Source organism: Fistularia commersonii, chromosome 12, assembly GCF_037954325.1.
Source record: "Fistularia commersonii isolate RoL2024-O1a breed Wild chromosome 12, RoL_Fcom_v1.0, whole genome shotgun sequence".
Taxonomy (NCBI): domain Eukaryota; kingdom Metazoa; phylum Chordata; class Actinopteri; order Syngnathiformes; family Fistulariidae; genus Fistularia; species Fistularia commersonii.
In genome coordinates this window covers 14,239,543-14,261,528 of record NC_141295.1, presented here as the reverse complement: position 1 = coordinate 14,261,528, position 21,986 = coordinate 14,239,543, and the positions used below count along the sequence as shown (strand labels likewise).

General features: G+C 38.0%; 3 protein-coding genes across 5 annotated transcripts; all 3 read left to right on the top strand.

Moving 5' to 3' along the window:
* Positions 1–1,310: 1,310 nt before the first annotated feature.
* Positions 1,311–6,723, top strand: LOC147228934 (tetratricopeptide repeat protein 39B-like). Of its 3 annotated transcripts, XM_086156174.1 has the most exons (18): positions 1,311–1,394; positions 1,642–1,673; positions 1,870–1,974; positions 2,099–2,230; positions 2,372–2,448; positions 2,809–2,938; positions 3,026–3,131; positions 3,260–3,325; positions 3,680–3,788; positions 3,872–3,939; positions 4,176–4,235; positions 4,364–4,525; positions 4,599–4,690; positions 4,769–4,889; positions 4,968–5,079; positions 5,158–5,275; positions 5,524–5,640; positions 5,797–6,723. In XM_086156174.1, the coding sequence occupies exons 2-18, from the start codon at positions 1,642–1,644 to the stop codon at positions 5,909–5,911; spliced, it is 1,722 nt and encodes a 573-aa protein (XP_086012300.1). In that variant the 5' UTR covers positions 1,311–1,394; the 3' UTR covers positions 5,912–6,723. The 3 variants fall into 3 exon arrangements, with proteins under 3 accessions (XP_086012300.1, XP_086012298.1, XP_086012299.1); XM_086156172.1 differs by having other exon boundaries at positions 4,599–4,889; XM_086156173.1 differs by lacking the exon at positions 1,642–1,673 and having other exon boundaries at positions 1,315–1,394; positions 4,599–4,889.
* An 808-nt stretch (positions 6,724–7,531) lies between these two features.
* Positions 7,532–15,207, top strand: dnajb14 (DnaJ heat shock protein family (Hsp40) member B14). Its single transcript, XM_086157263.1, has 8 exons — positions 7,532–7,701; positions 10,597–10,765; positions 11,337–11,482; positions 11,637–11,825; positions 12,315–12,400; positions 13,227–13,336; positions 13,914–14,086; positions 14,356–15,207. The coding sequence occupies exons 1-8, from the start codon at positions 7,569–7,571 to the stop codon at positions 14,478–14,480; spliced, it is 1,131 nt and encodes a 376-aa protein (XP_086013389.1). The 5' UTR covers positions 7,532–7,568; the 3' UTR covers positions 14,481–15,207.
* A 1,019-nt stretch (positions 15,208–16,226) lies between these two features.
* pla2g12a (phospholipase A2, group XIIA) lies at positions 16,227–21,975 on the top strand. Its single transcript, XM_086157277.1, has 4 exons — positions 16,227–16,615; positions 16,890–16,966; positions 18,351–18,516; positions 19,460–21,975. The coding sequence occupies exons 1-4, from the start codon at positions 16,363–16,365 to the stop codon at positions 19,576–19,578; spliced, it is 615 nt and encodes a 204-aa protein (XP_086013403.1). The 5' UTR covers positions 16,227–16,362; the 3' UTR covers positions 19,579–21,975.
* The last annotated feature ends 11 nt before the right edge of the window (positions 21,976–21,986 follow it).

Here is a 21,986-nt window from a genome sequence, read left to right as displayed (position 1 = left end):
TTTAGCTTCAGTATCAGTTATTCATTCATTATTTCAAATTATTAGTTAACTTAGAAATGTTGGCAGCTGACATCATTGTGTTGCTCTTACGTCATCATCTAAGTCTCTTTGTTCATGCTCATTGATTCCTCTCTTTTAAAGTCCACATATGTGCTTTGCCTATGTGACATCACTGCTGCCCCTATGTCACATTGTGACATAGCAGCCTTCCAAAATCACTCCTCTGTTTGCAACCTGAAGAGACAGACTCCTCTGCTTTTTTGGTAAGTTGAAAGTTTGGCGATATCATAATATTGCACAGGTACTCCCATGAAGATTGCAAAATAATTATTTTTTGTGTTACCAGAATCTTCCGAGGCACAAATAGGCTATCCTAGAGTTTCTTAGCTGTAATGTACCGGTACTGTAGTTCACCACTGAATTATGGACGGTACAATAGTACAGCTAAACAATAAGCAAAATCATGGCCTTTCCAAAAGACATCATTCAACTCTGTAAACCAAGACATTCTACTTTGAGGATTAAGTAGCAAAAAGTAAGTAGTAAGTAGTAGTAGTAGTAAGTAATCAGAGTAAAAGCTTCACCGATGTCACATTGGTGAAGCTTGCTTAAATTCATTCAGCAACCAGTTTGACTTAAAGGTTGCATAATCACATAATTCTCTTTTTGTGAATGCTACATGAGGAAATTATGTTGAGAAGTCTCAAGATACTTTTGTGTGAATGGACATTCGCAGAAAGAAAAAAAAGCAAAGATAAGCTTCAAACAGTGGAGAGTAGTCTATCAAGAGAGTTGAAAATCCACCATGAAGAACGCATTGATGAAGGAAATCACATGCACCCAAATGCATGCATTTCTCTTGGCTTCGTGTTGAATTGAGCGATTGTGCCTTTCTTTCATTTCCCTCCTCATCTTTAGCTGTTTGACACCTGACCACTGGGCGGCGCCATTTCTCACTTTACCGTGTTCCAAGGGTGAGCTGTCACTCACACCTCAACATGCTCCCACATTAAGGTAGTTTCAGGTGTGCTTAAAGTCATTCCTGACACCAGTTAACGTTTTGACACTGTTTTCCGTTTGAAGATCATAACTATATTTGTGATCAAATTCACATTTTTACTCATCCAAATGTTTCGCCGTATTGTTTGATAATGGTCAGTATTTAGAGGGCTTGTGTTTACAATGATCCACTGTGATATCAGGAGACACACTTGTGGGCCGGCTCTAAGAATTAGATCCACTCACTCCCAGCTCCTGAACTCATAAATACCCTGAGTGAGACGTTTGCATGAGAAGAGTGCTTCTCCTGCCAAGGTTTGGTGATCATTGGTCATCCTAAAAAAGACACCCATTCTTCCATCAATCGCGTTGTGCAATAATTATTTGAAAGTGAGGTAAGTGATGATTTTTCTTTTGCTGCCACTTCTATTTTTAACAAAATTAATCTTAATGTGCTGTAATGAAATGTACTTAATGTAAATCCATGTTTTTCTTCTTTTCCTCCCTTTTTCGTCTTTTCCTTTTCAACACAATCGATCAGTCTACTCAGTCCAACCCTATCCTCTGCATTTTTTGCTGTCACGCTTTTATTAATCAATACAGGCAATATAGCTGACAGGTTCTCATTGGTTTTGTTTTCAGATGGATTTAAACCACTGCAATGGGAATGGAATGTAAGGAAAAAGTATAGTTTGTAGGCTTTTTGTATTTATGTCTGTCACAAAGAAATCTGCTGCCAGTATTATCAATAGGGATATGATAATTTATTTATTGATTTAATGGGGGGGGCAACACACATACTGGTAATGGTGTCAGATGTTTGTGCTGCTTTAAAAAAAAGCATCAGCTATGGCTCTTTTTTTTTCTCAGAACATCCAGCATGGATTTAGAGACTGCACTGATGGACTGCAACAGTGCCCTTGAACTCTTTCTTAACAACCGGTTCGCTGATGCTCTGGCTCTTCTAAAACCCTGGTAAGTAACCGCTTCATCATTTTCCTTTTAAAAGTTGTGGATTTGCTCTAGATTGAGATGTCGGACTAATCTTGTGCATGTAATATCTTTGCATGTTTTCATAAGTTGCATTTTTCTTTCTTAGGAGGGATCAGAGCATGTACCATGCAATGGGCTACAGCAGTATTTTGGTCATGCAGGCAGGGATGACTTTTGACCCAAGCGACATGAATGCTGCCATGGCCTCACTGGGTGAAGCCTTGCATACATGCCAGAGGTATGCTGCGGTTATAGACAAAGTAACAGTCTTGATAATAAATGTGCAGTTTTATTTATTCAGGGCACACTCCTTGAGTCATACACACGAACACAAACACATTAACATACTGATCATGTTGCTATGTGTGTTCTGACATAGATTTAGAAAGAAAATTGGATTTATGGAGACTCTAACAAGCTTTTGGTATAGACAGTCAAGTGAGAGCCTGACAGAAGGTGAGTGGCTTTCCTCTCTTTGCTGTCATTTAATTTTACTAATTTAAGTTTCAAAATCCAAATTCATGTTGACATACATTCAATGAAAAAAATACAACAATCAATATATAGATCGCCATACAATAAGTCATTATGTCTTACATTTTTTTAATCCAAATACTGCTCCATGAGTAGCCCTCAGTTTGATACAGCAGCCCCACAACTTGGAGGTTAAAAATTGCATGTTAAAATTAATAACTTTTTGTGTGATATTGCACTGCTTAATGACAATAAATCATCTGTTGTGGCTTGAAAAACTGCCTGCAAATACGAAGGTGGTTTTTAACACACTTCCTGGTGTTTGTGATATTTAATATCCAGAGGAGATGCATGCAGAGCTATGCTATGCTGAGGTTCTGCTCCAGAAGGCTGCTCTTACATTCCTGGATGAGAGTATACTCGGTTTCATCAAAGGAGGAATGAGAATCCGAAACAGTTATCAGATTTACAAGTGAGACTCTTAAGCGTATTTCCACAACTGAATTACATTTCTAGAAAAACATATTCAAATTATGCATAAAATGTTGTCTTCAACCAGGGAATGTCAGGTCATGGTGAATAATGCTAAAGAAGAGGGAAACGAGTATAGCACATTCCATCATTTCAGGGGCGGAGTCAGCATGGGCGTTGGGTCCTTCAACCTGGTGAGCAAGACACTTGCAGTCATGATATACATCAATAATAAAAGAATCAAAAAGTGGGAGCACTGCACTGTTTAGAACGGGCATCTTAAATAACTTATTTTTGTAAAATAAAACATACTTTTTTTCAGATGCTGTCTCTGCTTCCAGCAAGAGTTCTCAGACTGATGGAGTTTTTGGGTTTCTCAGGAGATCGGGTAGGCACCAGTATAAGCAATTCTAAGTGTTAGACATCACAGAAATTTTGTGCGTGTGTGTGTTTGTGTTTGTATATAACATTTGTTTAAATTTTACGTAAACTTACAAGATTTCAAAAGTTTGTCTTGTATTTTCTTTTAAAACTTTTTTTGTGCGTCATTTTTAGCTTATTTTCTGCTTATTAAGGTTATTTTTTTGTGGGATTCTCCTGTATTTGTCTCACATGTTTTGAATAATTAGTCATCTCACCTGGTGTCTTTTTGTTTCAAGAAATCATTGAAAAAGATGTTTGCGGTATTGGTCCATATCGGCTGGTAACGGGCAGCGATAATTTTGTGTCAATCATTTCTCAGGAGTTGGGTTTGTCAGAGTTGAGAGAAGGAGCAGCCAATAACAGCCTTCGCTCCATTCTCAGCACTTTAACCCTGCTGATGTTCCATCTCTACATTACTGTGATTTTGGGTGAGAGCACTGTTAGTTTTCAGTTTGAAAAGAAGTATTTCCTCAATTCAAGTGTAACTAAATGTTTTCTTTACCATCATTAGGTTTAGGTGAGGGGAACATAAAAGAGGCCGAAGCCCTTCTGAAGCCATACGTTCAAAAGTTCCCAAACGTGAGCTGTTTTACCATATCCCCTCTGTATTTTTATTTTTGACAAGTTTAAACAATATGACATTTGTGTAATGATACAGGACTTGCTTTACAGAATAGAAACATATTGTTAATAGGAGTACATAGAATATATATAAAGTAAAGTTTGGTTTGAGTGTTGTATTTTATCATTCCTGATCCCATTTATTATTCCTCTTGTGATCATCATTAGTTAATCAGTTGGTATCTTGTCCACAGGGGGCCCTAATGCTTTTCTACACAGCAAGAATTGCATTGCTCAAAGGAAACTTCACATTTGTAAGTAACAGTGACCTTTGCAAATCTGAATGTCTGCAGTGGTTAGTTAGTTTTTTTTGCCCCAGTTTGTGGAGAGATGCCAAAAAGGAAGAGAGACTGAACTGATCAAAGCGTATGACTTCCCTCAGGCCCAGGAGAAGTTCCTGGCATGCATTGCAGCGCAGGAAGAGTGGCGTCAGATTCACCACCTGTGTTACTGGGAGTTAATGTGGGCTTATTCCTTTGAACAAAACTGGGCAGAGGCATACCGTTACTCCGACCTACTCTGCAAGGAAAGCAAGTGGTCCCAGGTAACCAATGGACATTTCACTTGTTTTCACCCCTCAACCTCTTTTTACATGCTGTCTCACTTCTTCCCTGCAGGCCATCTATGTATTCCAAAAAGCCTCCATATTGAGTATGATGCCAGAAGAAGACGTAACAAAACTGGGAGAAAATATCGTGAAATTATTTAAGTACGATCAGAATATCCACCCGCAACTTTCTGCTTTTTATGTTGTGTATTTTCATGCATTAATTGCAAGCACCCGCAGGCAGGTGGACGGTCTCCGACTGAGAATTGCTGGAAAGTCCATTCCAACTGAGAAGTTTGCAGCCAAGAAGGCACAGCGATATGCTTCCTCCAATCCCGTGAAACTGGTTGTTCCTGCTTTGGTGAGAACATGTGCACACTGGTTGTTTTTTAATGATTAAAATAAGCCAGTTCTTTAATTTAAACTTTTTTTGGTACAGGAAATGATGTATGTGTGGAATGGGTTCACTGTGGTCGGCAAAAGAGCTGACCTGACTGAAGGCATCTTGAGCACTTTAGAGACAGCAGAGGAGCAGCTCAATCAAGAAATGAGTAAGACAAAAGGCACAACAAAGTGTCAGTGTTTTTATCCTACTGGATGAAACTGATATCTTCTGGCCTGATCTATAGACATATCAGTCTACCACCTGGATGACCAGTGCGTGGTTCAGATGCTGAAGGGTTTGTGTCTGAGACAGTTGGGGCGCCTTACCCAGGCGGAGTTCTGCTTCAATCATGTCATTTCTCGGTAAGGTTCTTTTTACACATTTATCACTCTCAATGCAAAGCACCACAAGTAACGGTCACTTCACGCTGATATAATTCCACAAATATAATTTCCAAGAACCTTGCTTAATTTCAAGAAACATAAGCAGGGAAAAACCTTTTAAAATTTGGTGCAGTTCCGCAATTTTTCATTTGATCAATAATAACTGAAAAACAAGAATTCATTACACATTAGCATTTGAACTCATCAATCATCTCATTTGTTTACAGTGAAAATGACATTAAATATGACACTTACCTGGTGCCATATACCATGTATGAGCTTGGTCTGTTGCACAAACAGAGAGGTGATATTGACAAAGCCATTTCCTTGATTGAAAACGTCAAGTAAGTGTTCTTTTGGGTTTTACGCATTTATGGAAAGTTAAATTATTCTTTGCCACCGATTTTGATTTCTGATGGTAGAGCAATCATGCAAAAGTGACCACAACTGTAAAATCTGAAAAAATATGGCTAACTGGTGCTTTACTCTTACCTTCATAGGACAAACTACAAAGACTACAACATGGAATCAAGGTTACACTTCCGCATCCACGAAGCACTCAACTCTATGAGCTCTGCTCCAGCCAAACCCCCCCCTTCACGTATGTCAGCTTGAAAAACCCACAGCACATTGGGCTTGGAGTTCAGATTTGAAAACAGAGGGGGGAAATGGACAACCAGACCCCTCCCCCACAAAAATATGCAGCCTTTTATCAGTGTGACTGTACCTGCAAACTGCAAATGGGCATCCTGCTTTGAAAGGGTTAGAGCAGTCATCTGGGAACCAAGGCGAAGACACTGAACCCCTAACCGCTCCCCCGGCGCTGTTAGGCAGCTGCCTACTGCTCATGGAAATGCAGTGGTTGAATTCTGCCAAGGCTGTGCTGTATCTGTTTGTCTGTGACCAAATAAAGGGCTTTCTTCAACAGTAACAAACCGACCATGATACCTTGTTAGGTAGCAAAGTTGAGCTCTTTTTTGCAAGAATACATATTTACAGTGACATTTCATCTTCTGCAGGAGCAGTTAAGTAACTACTGCAGGTCACAAAGGCTTAACAACGAGACCAAGATGTATATTTTTAAAGAGAGCTCACCTAAAACTTAAATGTTGCTTGCTTTGTTTTTTTTTCATGTTTTTGTCAGCACAATCAATATAAAATGATTCACTGATTAATTTGGTGAGATTTGCCACAGTGATGGCCATCTTTAATACATTAAGACTTAGGTTCATGTACTGTTCAAAGTGCCAAAGGTAGAGTGGAGATACTTTACTGATCCCAAAGGAAATTTAGGTGTCAAGAAGTATACACATTATACATATTGCACAGATCAAACAACTTGCAGACATCTGCATACATACACTTAGCAGAAAAAAAATAAAGAAAAAGAAATATCTTCAGAAATCATAGCAGGGCTCCTCAAGATAATTCACTGATGTCTGAAACAACTTGATGACATTTCTGGTAAATAAGCATCCTGGGACAACCTCCATTGACTCCTGTTGTATTTGACAACAGTGGGTGACCTAGCTCTGAATTTTCCATAACTTCTCTCAACCTAAATGAATATATAGCAATACTGATACGCAAAAATAACTTTCCCCTTTCTGTTTGTTTTTGGATCGCGTCTTGGTACAGTTAAGCGCTATTCTAATGTCCCCCCCTTCCCTGTCAATAGTTAATAAATCCTTTTAATTGAAGTATGGATATTATCTTCCATTATAGAATAAAGACCTTAAGCTAATGAGTTCACTTTGTTATCCCCTTTTTAAATTCATGAATATATGAAGTGCTATAAAAGAAGGGACATTCAAAGGCTGTAAAGTGGAAATCTTGAATGTGTCTCGAATGTTGGACCAACATTATCATGAAAACATTGTTGATGTCACAAACCATGCTCTTAGGCTTGAATGTTGAACTAGATATCGAATCTACTGTTCAATGAACATAGAAAAAAAATCGAAACATTTATCAATGGATGTGATAAAGTAATACTTACAACTTGCAAATAAATCCCTTTACACAATGAAGATGAAACAAAATGTTAGGGTCATGAAAAAAAGTAAAAATCTTTCAATCATCCTTGAAGAATAAAAAAAAAAAAAGAATTAAGAAAAAGGCTTTTATTACAAGTTTCTTGAAGTTGCGCAGACGTCCCCGCCGATCACGTGACTATCAGAAGCTCCCTCCGTGCGTGTGTGCGTGCACGCGCGTCAGTGAGGGAGGGAGCGATGATCAGGTGACCCTGCCGGGGGGAGGAAGAGGAAACAAGATGGAAGGGAATAGAGACGAAGCCGAGAAATGTATCAATATAGCGTTGAGAGCCGTTGAAGCCGGAGACAAAGAGAAAGCTTTGAAATTTCTCAACAAAGCAGAGAAACTGTTTCCAACCGCCAGAGCCAAAGGTAAAACGCTTTCCGGGGCTGACGGGGCTCCGCGGTGGCTAACCCGGCCGAGAGCTAACTCAGCAAAATAACCAGCTCCTAGCAACTTATTGACGTTACCTGACACTAATTGAAGAACAGCACACATCTGGACTTTTATATAAAGATATACAGACATTTGAAGGACAACCAGGTCCAGAGAATAGAATGACACAGGAAGTCCAGACAATCCCGAGTGTGCTTATTTGCTGCTAGGCCGGGTGTTGCATTAGCTTCTGTTTCTCGCTGTCTAATGTTGTGGACTTCTAAGTACATCCCATGCTAATATGACAATTAAATCACGAGATGTCAAACCTGCGGTTCCCGGTCGTTTTGTAGTGAGCATAATTGTAAACTGTCAAAACACTAAAATTAAACACATGGCTGGTCAACTACATGCCCCTTTAACGTGAAACGTCATTCCTGCAATCATTCATTCAATCATGCTATTTTTTTTACCTTGCGCACACTGGAAGTCCGAGCTAGTCACAGGCCTATTAGCTTTTAAGTATTGCCATTTACATAGGGAGGTGAACGGATGCAGGGCTATGTGTTCATGCTGTCCTCTGCACATAGCATTTTTGTCAGTGCTGTTGCCGATGATAAATGTTTCAAAATCTGGCCAAATTCCGATTAATTGCTTTTATTGGTCGATTCATTTTTGCAAGATGACGGTGTTGAGTCACGATGGAAAACAAGTATATCGCCGTGCTGATCAGTTTGCAGTTTAAATTTATTGCAGGGCATTTTGCAAGGTTATGTACAAGAGGCTCAGGGAACTGTACATAGCACATCATTCGTCTGAGCTTACAGTCAGACAGGTGTAACTTCTGGAACACTTTTGAACCATAACCACAGTTGAAATCATCATCTATTAGTTTTATTCTATTTATCACATAACATGAAATGGGCCAATATACTACATCTCACTGAATGACCAGTGTAACCATCAAAAGGCTAGAACAGCTGGCTAAAACTCCAAACAAATTTGTATGACATGAGAAATCACACTGGTATGTGCATAATTAGGTCAATAGATACAGTTCAAACCTGCAAACACTGAACATTCAAAGTGTATTAATAGAATAGTTGAAACTATTCACACTTTTGGTTAGTTGTTCAGTTGTTTATGTGACCATAGTTCTAGCCACAGCCAATTTATACCTTATATATAAGATAATGGGATAGGCTGCATTCATTAGATGCTTAAGCACCTGTATTATCAAAGTTCCTTGGGACAGTTAAAGACAGGGTCATTGGCACTAACAGGTTGAGAGACGTATGAGAATGTACCTCTTTCTTCTTTTTGCTGCTAGTAGGAGTTATCGCCTATCAGGAGTCTGGTGACAATCAAGAAGTTAACTTTGTTTTAGAGACAGACTGTGATATCAAGTGGAAGTGGAAGGAGTTTTTACAAGTAGATAATTGGCTTTTTTCTGAATTGGTTGTGTCCTGAATTCTGAAATTAAGTTAATTTCAGAATTCAAACATGATAATTCCTTCAAAATTATGATTAAGTGTTAATAGGAAAACAACCTTTTCTCTGATATCATAAAATACTTAATTCCCATGAGAAGCTCTCACTTGTATCCAGTTTTTGTTGTTGCTGCTAATTAATTGTTCACTGTAAGACGTTTTCCATTAAATTGTATCAGCCCATCTCCCCTTCATAGCTTTTATTTCCAGGATATTTTTGTCCCATCTTTTTGCTTTCTCTATCAGTATTTGGTTGTCATAGTGATACTTTGTAAAAGTAGTATATTATTATTTTCTTCAATATTCAGAACATAAAGGTCTTTATTATTGCTAATTCTACGTTATGGAGAGAAATAGATGAAGAAAAAGGATATGTGGGTTGTACTGGAATCTTTTTTGAATCACATTGTTTTTAATTGAAAAAATATTGCAACAGGGAATCTAGTAAACTGTCACTTTTGTAAATGCATGCTTTGACTGATTTTAATCCTATTTTCATTACCACATTGGCAGTATGAATATATGTTTTTTTCTTAAAATTTCACAATATCTAATTTTCTTGAAATTCAGAGACTTAATTCTTAAATTGAAGAATTGCAAAAAGACTTTTCCTTCTTCTTCTTTTCCTCCTTTCGGCTTTTCCTTTGAGGAGTCGCCACAGCGAATCAACCTTCTCCATCTCACCCTATTCTCTGTATCCTCCTCTCTCACACCAACTAACTTCATATCCTCTCTCACTACGTCCATAAATCTTCTCTTCGGTCTTCCTCTAGACCTCCAGCCTGGCAGCCCCAATTCCAGTATCTGTCTAACAATATATTCACTATCCCTCCTCTGAACATGACCAAAACCATGTCAGTCTGACAAAAAGACTTTTCCTGATCTGCTGCCAAATCTTATCATGGTAACTGGACTTCGTTTCTTTCCTTGACGATGTTTCCCCTCTCATCTGAGAGTCTTCTGCAGTTTAGAGACAATTGTTCTTGACCTGGATGACCTTCTGAGACATGTTTTTTTGAAGTGTGTTCATTGAGGCACCAAAGCTATTTGGAAGCACTTTGAACTGATGTCCTAATAGGTCACATGTACCGCTATGGACTTATTTAGATCTAAGACTTAATTTGCCACTATTGTGCTGTGAATATTCACATGACAGAGGGTCACTTTTTTCCCCAATAATCCTGTTGGACTCTTACACTATCAAGGTCATCTTTATTGTTCATTTTGTCTATAGCAATGTGCTTGCATCATATAGGCATGTGATGCCAGCAAAATTCATCATGCAGAATTGTGAAACCACTCATACTAAAATACTCAGAGGTTTAAACATTATCATGTTCAAGTGTAAACTGGATTCCTTGATGAAGTCCTTTCTTATTTTGTGCATTTTGCTACCTTCAGCGCTGTTGGACTCATTAACAAAGAATGGGAGCACGGCGCGTAATGGTGCGTATCGCAGGAAAAATGGCACAGATAACAGCAACGCACATTCAGAAAGAGAAAGCCAAGAGGCTGGAGGTAGTGACTCTTCTAAAGGCTTCTCTAAAGACCAGGTCGAAGGAGTTCAAAGGTGAGATTGTGCCCTTCAATGTTTCTCATCTGTTTATCTCCCATTAGATTGGTTTGTAATCTATCTCTCCTTAAGCGACTGCTTTACTTCTTTCGGGTAACAGCTGCACTGCTTCAGTCTAACTTGATAAGACCTTCTATCTGTTGCTAAAGGAGGACATTTGTAGTCTCTGCAGTGTTTTGCACACACAGCTATTGCCATGGGAACCCTTTGAGCTTGGTGTGTGTGTGTGCCTATGAGGGGAAGAATGGTTTAGTATTAGAGCTGTAAAATGAGTGCACCAAGCATGCTGTTTGTCAAGTCATGACAGACCTAGTTCCTAAATTGAAGTAAAACTATATAAGTCACTCAAATTTGATTACAATTGTGAGCAAGAATGTACTGATTGGTAAATTAAGAAGCTTAATTGGAAAAATGTTATGAATTTATGAACAAACCCAAATATGCTTTAATGTCTTGTGTGACTGAGTATTGGACCATCGGTGCATCACTTGACCTCCATTTATACACCTGTTGTGCTTCAGAAGGCAGCACAGAAACAACCTCCTCACCCCTTTTCCCTCTTTTCCAGAATAAAACGCTGTAAAGACTACTATGAAGTGCTTGGCGTTGGCAAAGAAGCCAGTGAAGATGAGCTCAAGAGGGCATATAGAAAACTTGCCTTGAAGTATCACCCTGACAAAAACCATGCACCTGGAGCAACAGAGGCCTTTAAAAGTAAATACATCTTTCCTTTACTTATGTTTCAGTGATTTATTTTCTCCAAACCTGACTATAACATACAAACACATGTTGTCAACATTCTCAAAAAGACTGGGGTGTAGGCATGTCCTATAAACACCTTTGTTTTCCTGCTTTTTTTCCCCCCAAGAGATAGGTAATGCATATGCAGTGCTTAGCAATCCAGACAAAAGACGACAGTATGACCTAACAGGAGGGGAAGAGCCAAGTAGCCCGGGCCACACACACGGTGGAGGCTTTGACTTCCACAGAGGCTTTGAGGCCGACATCACCCCAGAAGACCTCTTCAACATGTTCTTTGGAGGAGGCTTCGCCTCCTGTACGTGAGCAAAATTATAGGTATCACTTTCAGTCAAACAGTCCAACTGTTATCGTTATGGTCAAAAGTACTTTTTAACTGTAATTTCCCTATAAGGGGATCAATAGAGTATGTAACATAACTTATTATTTTAGTGAGCACATTTATGCAGATTCAGTCATGGCTTTTTTTTTTTTAATTTTTTTTTTTTTATGGAGTTGCTAAAATTTGCAGTAATTAATTTTGCAAATATAACCAAACTATTATGTCTAATTCTCTGGTATTTAATGTATTCCCATAAAACCATCTTGGGCTTTTAATTGGAGCCTGATTGAAGCTGTGTCAAATGCCTTTTGAAAACAAAATTTATTTAATTTTAATGACTTTGTTTTTCACCACTATTTAAATCCCAGATCAGGTTTGAGTTTTGTAAATACCATGGAGTAACATTGATATTTGTGTAGAGACCTGATCTTCAGTTAATGACTGACGACCCATTTGTGTCTCCAGCAAGTGCACACACCTTCTCAAATGGCAGAGCAAGCTACAGCCATCAGACGGATAACAGACAAGAGAGAACAGAAGACAGGGGAGATGTAGGTCAATGATTTCTTTTTTTTTTATTATTTCTGTAACATGTATATTCTTTTGCATGTGAGGTTACCCTCTCCTTCTATACTGGTACCGGTCCGCAGATCATGTGGTACCGCTCTGCAAAGAAAATCTTTCTTGGTATAAATTACAGTTTTTTCATTCGACCCTCTTTTGGGGGTCTAATACTATTGTGAAAACCAACTGTTTCCACCTTTGCCTTACTGTTGCACTTGATATTTTAATTGCCTAATAGAAAGTATAATCGTTGTTTTCAGATCAAATACTGTGACTGACAAAAGTTTTAATTATGTGAACTCCTGCGCCTCTAACGGGTCTGCGGAAACATTTTCATGCATAAAACTGGTCACCGGTACAAAAAAGGTTGGGGGCTGCTGCACTACACAATTCCAGCTAAACTTTATTGTTTTTTCGTGTATCCATAAGGGATAGTTCTTTTTTAGTATCTGGTTTGGTGAGGCCCAAGCTAGCCTAGCCGATAGAAAATTATGATTAATTGGCCTAAGAATGTATCACTGAGCAGTATGATGACATTAAAGAATCACCATCACCCCCTTGAAAAAAAGAAATAACTTTCAAGGGCGCTACATGTTAGCATTGTTCCGGCTGTGTCTCTCCAGTTTTCTTTGACCCTTCCCGTGTGATTAAAAAGCGATAGACAAAGCAGAAAGTAAATTGTTTATAAATCAACTGTTTATACGTGACACAACGTCCTTGAGAAGGCCTTAGTAATGCTGGAACTATGTATTGGAAAAGCACCATTTGACCGTATAGGAACCAAAATTCATATTTTACCATGCTTGCCTCTAGGGTGGTTTCTCAATGTTTATTCAGCTGATGCCCGTCGTGGTCCTGATTTTAGTGTCTATACTAAGCCAAATGATGGTTTCTCCACCTCCCTACAGTCTGTACTCGAGACCGTAAGTACTCAAGGCTACACACATGCACACATGTACACGCTCTGTCACGTGTTAGTCTCTGTTAGTGCCTTACCTTTTTTCTTCCTGACCTTACAGTGCCATGGATAGAAGAAAAAATCTTTTGGGCTAACCAATGTATTACGCAGCTAATTTCATGGTCTGATATCCACTTCTCACTGATAGATCCGCATCGGCATATTTTTTCACCAGTATGAAAACTTTAAAAGATCTGATCGGCCTTTTGCATCCATCTTTCTGTCTTGAAAACCATTCTGACAATTACAGCCACATATAAAATGTCTTTTTCTGACAAAAAACCTCATCAGAGTTAAAACTTCACCACAATGAGATTTTTAATGTATGCTGCCAGCCAATCAGTTTGGTGAACCCACATTTTAAAGACACATTAAACGACAGTATTTTATTCTGCTGACTGGGCAGGATACAAATAATTTTGTTTTGAACTTATTTTCATTTGTTGTAATCATTTTGAAACTAAAATCAGGCTGTAACACTTAAAAAATGAAAACTGCAGTCAGTGCTGTCACAACACCATGTACCCTCTAATCTTTCACAGGTCCACGGGTCAGACCATAAAACGACAGACAGAAAACCTGCATGTTGACTACTATGTCACTAGAGATTTCAAGTCAGAGTACAAGGGATCAGCACTGCAGCAGATTGAGAAAAATGTGGAGGAAGACTATGTATCCAATGTCAGAAATAACTGCTGGAAGGAAAGGCAGACAAGTGAGTAACTGAAATTCTGTAGAATAAGGCATGTGTAATTGTGTTGAAAGTGCCTATAATGTCAATATAACCTCATTACTAATCCAGATGAAATCCCCACAGCACTAAGGGGAGATTTTGGTTTAATCTTTGAGTGCTTCTGATGAATATTTGACTTAAACTTAAGATTAATGGTTAAAGCCTTTGTTTATTAATGTGTCGAAAGTAACAGTGAGTGTATTTTACCTTTTTGCCCCCCACTCATATTGCTTTCTGCTTGCATCACCCAGAGACAGACCTCCTGTATGCTGCAAAAGTCTACAGAGATGATCGTATGCGCAAGAAAGCAGAGCTCATGACCATGGATAACTGCAGGGAGCTGGACAGACTAAATAGCCTTTTCAGAGGAGGATGAGCTGGACGCTTTGTAGATCTTGTAAATGTTATTGAATAGATGTGTATGCCATGTTTTTTAATGAAGGATCTTTACACTAGGAGCAGAATCGTACTGAAAATTAGCTCAATTGTAAACTTTAAAATCACCCCTCTCCTTGTATCCCTCGCCAGCTTCTCTCCCTCTCACTTCAGTCGCCTTGTCGCATCTTAAAGAACCATTCTACACACATCATAGAAAGTCCCAGATCTCTTTTTTTAAATTTTTTTTCTGGAAACAAGAAGGACGAGGATACTTGATTGTAAAACCATGTGCTTGAAGGAGCAAGTTCCTGAGAGACACTTCACAGTCTTGAAAGTCACCAAACATCTGGAATGATATGCTTCACTTCGATATCAACGGATGATTGCACAGATTCATCAAAAGATGCTATTCTCCTCATAAATTAAGTTTTGAAGAATACAGAAAGAAAAGGACAAAGTCTCCCTCTTATCTCCAAGTGTGGTTGAAGATCACTGGATGGGAAGAGTTACTGTAATTTTGCTACTAGAGAACATTTTATGTTGTAAACTTCAAATGTGACATTTGCTGGGACAAAACATAAAAGGACCTGAGCTATTATTCATAGTTGTACATTTTCATTTCTTGAATGTTTGAAGTTTATGCAGTTATTTAAGTAACTATAGAAGAAACAGTGATTTTCTTCAGTGCTCACCTAATCATTGAAATAAAGTTATCATTACCTGGATACCTTTTTCTCTTTTCTTTTTCTTTTGTATTTTGGTTGTAGTGTCCATGTCACTAACTATGGTGCAGTGAAAGTTAACCAGGCAGACGCAAACGTAATTGATATAATTTAATTTGGGGATTTTTGTGAAACCTGTTGAAAATGTGCTTACCATTGTACAATCCTATGTCCAAATCATGCACCTGTGATGTTGTCTAGAGGATTTTTTTTAATGTTGAAAATTATGAAAAATAATGTTGGTCATTTTGCAGCGTTCACCTTTTTTAATGAATTTTCAAATCTTTTGTTTTAATGTATGGAAATGCTAGTACTCAACTGACGGTCACTTTTGAAATGAACAAGTACTTAAATATTTGGAATATACCTGATGATTTGAAAAGAAGAGAGAATCAGATTGCCATTAGAATTGAATAGTTTTTTTTAAGTTATTATTGGGGGGGGGTTATATACATACATATTATATATATGAACCTCTCTTGTTTTTGGCCTTCCTTCTTTGTTTTAATACAGAGGCCTGGTTTACAGTAAGAATTTAACCCAAGCATAAGTCACCTAATAGATTTTAGCAGCCAAATAGTCTTAAATGCTCAAATACAGGAGGACATTTATTTTTCTGAATCCTGAAATATCTAATACATTTATCAATGTATTTTCTTTATAAACTTTTGCTGCTCAAAAAATAATTATTCTTACTTTCTAAAATGTTTTTACTTTAAAATAATTCATAAAGAAATCTGCCCAATTTATATGCATAGAAACATGCGAAACACCGCTCCCACTTGATGTTCGTTGGGTGGCAACTTACATTTAGACAAAATAATAAACTCCTTCTTTTTCGTGCCATTTATATTTTGCCACGAGCATTATCTTCTCTTACTAAATATTCTAAATGTTCTAAAAGAAACAACTCGTTAAATATGGTGTTCATATGTACGTTATATAAGTATTCTTTGACTTTTTAATTTCGAAGTCGTCGCGATTGACGTATGTCGTGTCACGTGACTGCTACGCACCCGGAAGTACAAGTAGCATCCAGTCGTTGGCGGCTTGACGAGATATTTCAACCATAAAGTGGCTCCAGAAATGCCACCAAGACGCTGTTTGACTAATATTTGGTAAATCTTTCTTTTTTGATTCTAACTACAGTGCCGAGAAATGCTGGCTTCTCCCACCGTCGTCAAGCGGACCATGAGAAACAACATCTTTGTTTTCCTCCTGGTATTGTACTTCTGTGGCTGTCTCCCGTATGTGTCACCCTGCAAACAAGAGTCGGCGGCGGAGACCCCCGACTGGAGAATGACTCTGAAAACCATCCGCAACGGTATTCATAAGATCGATACGTACCTGAACGCAGCACTGGACCTGTTCGGTGGCGACGACGGTCTGTGTCACTACAGGTGCAGTGATGGTGAGTAGTGCTTGCCTCACCCTTCCACTAGTCAAAAAGTAAATCCAAAACAAATTGGACTTTTGTGTAGAACCAACACATGTCCAGATTAATTAAGGAGGTGATGGGTGAATTAAATCAAATGAATTGTAGTTTTGTAGACTTCACAAGATCTGTTCTGACCTTTGGGGGTGGAGGGTCACAGTTAGCCTCTTACTGTTATGGTTATCTATAACAGCTAGATAACTGGCAGTGGCACCATAGATACATGTTCACCTTTGCTCTCCTCTTATAGGATACAAGCCGATGCCTCGTCCCGGGTACAGGCAGCCGCCCCCCAATGGATGTGGCTCTCCGCTGTTTGGATTCCAGGTAAGTGTAAAGTGTCCTGTGTATCATCTGTGACATGAGGTAGATCAGTGTTTCCCAACCTTTTTTGAGCCCCAGCACATATTTTACATGAGAAAAATCCCAATGGCACACCACCAAATGAATATGTCAAAAATGTTTTTGATGAAATAGAATGAAACTGTTGTCTCAATTAAGTGTGAAATCTGTCTCTGTTTTTTGAACACAAAGCTTATATTCTTGCAGGAAGTAAGGAGAGACACACATGAAGATCTTTTTCAACTGCTCTGAGTCTCTTTTTTTTAGTCTTTATGACAGTCATGCTTGAAAAGCCCAGCTCACATAGGTATGTTGTGGAGAAAGGGAGCAGAGCTGAAATAGCCCCATTTGCCAGATTGGGGAATTCCTTAGCAACATTTTGCCAAAAACTGCTCAAAGGTAGATCGGCAAAGCTCAGCTTTAGACTCCGATTTTGTTGTAGCTCAGTTATTTCTTCCTGCTTCTGCAAAGTCTTATCTTTTCCGACTGCAGTTGAGCTGTATGGATTCCTAACCCAGTCAAGGCAATCAGTGGGAAGTGAAGGGAAATAGCATGATAGCTTCTGCTCAAGAATCTGCAGATGTTTACCTATTGTCTCACATAGTACAGCACTATGGACAGCCTGCCATATCTGGCATTTCTGGGCATGTGGGAACATTTTAAGGTTGGCACTTTTCCACATTCAGCATTTAATTGTTCTGCCTGTTGCTGCATGCTGCCTGTATAGATAGACGTACAAAGACACATTATTTGCGTTGCATAAATAATTTTTGGGACCAATTAGGTGAAAAGGGCCATTTTTGCATGGCACACCTGATGATCTCTCATGGCACACTAATGGGACGCAGCACGGTGGTTGGGAAACAAGATCATGTAGGTGCACATTGGAATTAAGTACTTTCCAAGGGAAATATCACATGAATTTTATTGATGTATCAATTCTGACTAAGAAGGAGGTCAGAGTGCTTAAGATAGCATATTTGGAGCGGCAAAGGACAAATCAATGAAGAGCATGTTTGCCATACAAAGAAATTACATTTCAAGAGTAGAAATGTAGAAGTCAGAAAGTCCAAATACTGTTGGATTGTAGATTACACAGGGCTTCTGTTTACCTTTAAAAAGAAAAAAACATTGCAAGCTTGTTATTAACAGCTTTCTGTAACTTAATGGGGCATTTAAAGGGAGCAGTGGTAGAACATCTTGAAATAAAGAAAGAAAATACAGCTTCAAGTTTTTGAATATCTGAAGGATCACAGTCAGTTTAGTCACGGTTTCTGTTTGGTGATCTCTGAATCACATTCACACATTTCAATGTCCCAGCATCAGCATCAAAACAATGATTTAAAAATAACTAAACTCTTGTTTCCAGTTTGACATTGGTATCCCATCCATGACCAAATGCTGTAACCAACATGACCGATGCTACGACACCTGTGGTCAAGAGAAGCACGACTGTGACAAGCAGTTCCAGGACTGTCTGGAGACTATATGCCGAAACGTGCAAAGGACTTTGGGACTGGCTCATAGTGTCCAAGGTGAGAAAGTGAGCTGCGGCATGAGACTGCACCACGGCCCTGGGTCATTCGGTCATTGAGCATTTTTAGCAGATGATTGAGAGGCTAGCTGTTACAGTACCAGATCTCAATCGTTCAGTAGCAAGCCTTTCCCATTTACACTCTTTTAAGGCAGTTCTGGTCAAGATTGATGTCAACTGACTGTTCAGCTGATTCTTGGTAGATAAGCCTTTGTGTAATGGATTGTGTGAGTGGACTTAAATCACTGCCATTTACTCACGTCTGTCAAAAAAACATATCTTATATTTTAACATCCCTTTTTTTTTTTTTCAACTCTCTTAATGTATATTATGAAAGTGTTGAACAAAAAGCGACTATACATTTTCATTCATCTTCTGATTTTTCTATACATGCATTATAAAAACAACAAAATAACAACAGATAAATCCTTTTTACTTTCAATTTAGTTTAATCCATTACACACAGTTGAAACCAAATAGTTTACATATTTGATCTCACACATTATGTTAATTCCACAATAACATATGAAATTAAACATGCCCAAGAATTTTTGCTCAACTAAGTATGCCGCGTACTATTTCCAACAGAGGGCACAACAGACTTTATTTTCCAACTGCATTTTGCTATCAGAGGTACTACTGCCAGACTAATTATGTGTAATATCATCTAATTATAAAAACAATTGCCCAATACATTAACTCATACCATGGTGATATACTATAATGCAGGGTCTTTACAGAGAGTGATGCCAATTAACTACAGCAGTCTACAGCTTCTAACACTGATAAAAAAAAAGCAAAAATTGTTCATAAACGGGTTAAGGAAATCTGTGTTATCATTGAAGCGATATCAGTATGATATCTGTAGCTTGATCATGTTCTCAGACATTTTGCACCACGTTTTGGCTCACATCCTTTCTCCATCCCGCTTTCCACCTTTTCAGCATGCGAGTCAGCAGTGACTTTGCTATTTGACGCCGTCATGCACTTGGGTTGCAAGCCATACCTGGACAGCCAGCGGGAGTCCTGCGTGTGCCAGTATGAAATGAGGCGGGATCTATGACATTATCGAAGGAACCGACATGTGGACTGGATCCCGTCAAACACCCAGTGACGAAAGGGCAACCAGCAATGTACTCTTATTTTAGTCATGATGACATCCTCAGGGGCTGGGCTTGTTTCGGACAACAATATCTTTAAAAAAACGCCATCTGTTAAGACTTAAAAAATGTGAAAGCTTTTAGAGTGGCCAATTAATTTGATGGCCCTGAAATTAATTATTTATGTTTTGTATGTGATTTTAAATAGCAAAATAGTTGTTGGTTTTTAAAAAAAAAAAAAAAAAAAGGAAAATGTTGGTAAGGGTTTCTATGACTTTAGCTTACCAGGGTAAAACTGAGTTTATAAAGCCTGCATTCTAATGTAATTAGAAGTAAATAACTATTGATACAATAACAATCTTTTGTCCAAGGTGTCAATCTGCTGAATATAACAGTGTGAAAAAAATGTGCAAATTGTAATTTCAGGTGAAAGTTGAATCTTTTTATCATAAGATGGGGAAATGCATTCTCCGTTTTGGTTTTCAGTCAAATGGTGACTGAGCTAATGAAACAACTATGTACATTAGATTACTCTCAGGGTTGAGGGCTGAGCCTTGTCCTTACTGTATTTTGATCTGATAACTTATTTGTCTAATCTGTGACATCACTTATATTTTATCTGTATGCTTCTTTTTCTGTTCGTCTCATCTTATTTTTATTTATTTCTGTATGGAGCATTTGGGATCGTACAATATCCTCCAGGATCAATAGAGTATTTCTGAATCGGATTCCGATATACGCAAGCTTCTGTTTCACTTCAACATTTTAAAGCCTAATATTGGGCAGGTTTATTAATATTTAGCAGCCTCCTCTTTATGCGTGTCATTTTCTAGCTGTACTTGATGAGCAAAACATGATTGCAGGTCAAAGCTCAGCCCTTATCCTCATAAAGTAAACCTATTCAATGTTTCATTGTACATATAAGGAGGGATTAATACAGGAAAAATTATCATTATGTAGAGACTCCCAACAGAGCGCTACAAGTAAATTATACAGGTGAGGGTATGACCTTTTAGATGTATTATTGTTTTAATACTCTTTAAATACTTTTAAATATTTTCATGGATAACTAGTTGACTCATTTTAAACTTCAGGATGTAAATTGTCTAATGAGAGGTAGAACAAGATTATCAACTATTTCCTTTTATGTACATATCTGCCCAGGGAAAATCCTGCAGGCTAACTTCCCTTAAAACGAAGCTCATGTCAGCGTTATTTTTGTCTTCTTTAGCAACATTGTGCAAAACCAATTTCTTGGAATGAAGCAGGAAGAAAGGCAGGGAATGAGGCACAGAAGAACACCTTATACATGATTCCTTTTCTAAATATGGGAGGAGTGTTTAAAACTAGAATTACCATTTTCAAAAGTAACATTTCAAATGTTCTGTTGTGGTTTTACTACTTTCTTTATTTCAAAAATACATCTGGCCATACTCCTGTGTCTCACGTTGAGGGTTTTTTTTATTGTCCTTACTCCATCACAGGGTATAACTCCTGTAAAAAAAAAAAAAAAAAAACGCTTTAATTCTAGTTGCGCTAGTGTTTGCTGCTGTAACTACAACAACGGCAGCATAAAGTTTCAACATTTTTGTGAGAGGGATGAGTTTTGAGTGAGACATTACTAGCTTTTTGTGCATTATTTGCTTAATGTCAGGTTATATTACCAGCAACCAGAGTGTCCTCAAACGCTTATTTTTATTTGGGAATTAATTTTTAATCGAATACAATTTTAAAATTAAGTACAGTATGACACATTTTAAAGACACAGTTTTAAAGAATTGAAACTATACTAAGCAAATAGCTATGTGTAACAAAGCCTGAAACTTTGTCACATAGGTTGATGTGATTGCCATTTACTCTGAAAGTATTTTGCGATTGGTCATTAGTTTAATGATGATTTGATTATTTTGATGAGGATTATGTTTTTTTAACTACAAAAAGGTATGTAAAACACCACTGGTGTACATGTTCTTTTTTTGTAATGTAAATCTTTTTCTTAATATTCCACCATCTGCTTCGCTTTCATCGTTCGTCGTCAAACATGAATGCGCAATCTGTTTTAGTTCATCCTGTCCGAACATTGCTTTCAGCTGAAAACTTTTTCAGGAAACATCAAATTCAGCCCTCCAGGTTCCGAAGGATTTTCCCACACATTGGTGTATCAAACATGATCAACACAGATAAGATATATGAGTTTTTGTTCTTCTCAAAATGCAGATTTTTTTAATAATATTTATATTATATCTGATACAATGTTTTGGGGTTCAGTGGGCTGTGTATATTTTCTAAAGACAGTAAAAAAATGTACATATGGGTTTTTTAGATTTCCAATTAATAAAAATTAGGGATGTCTCCAATTGTTTAATTGTTT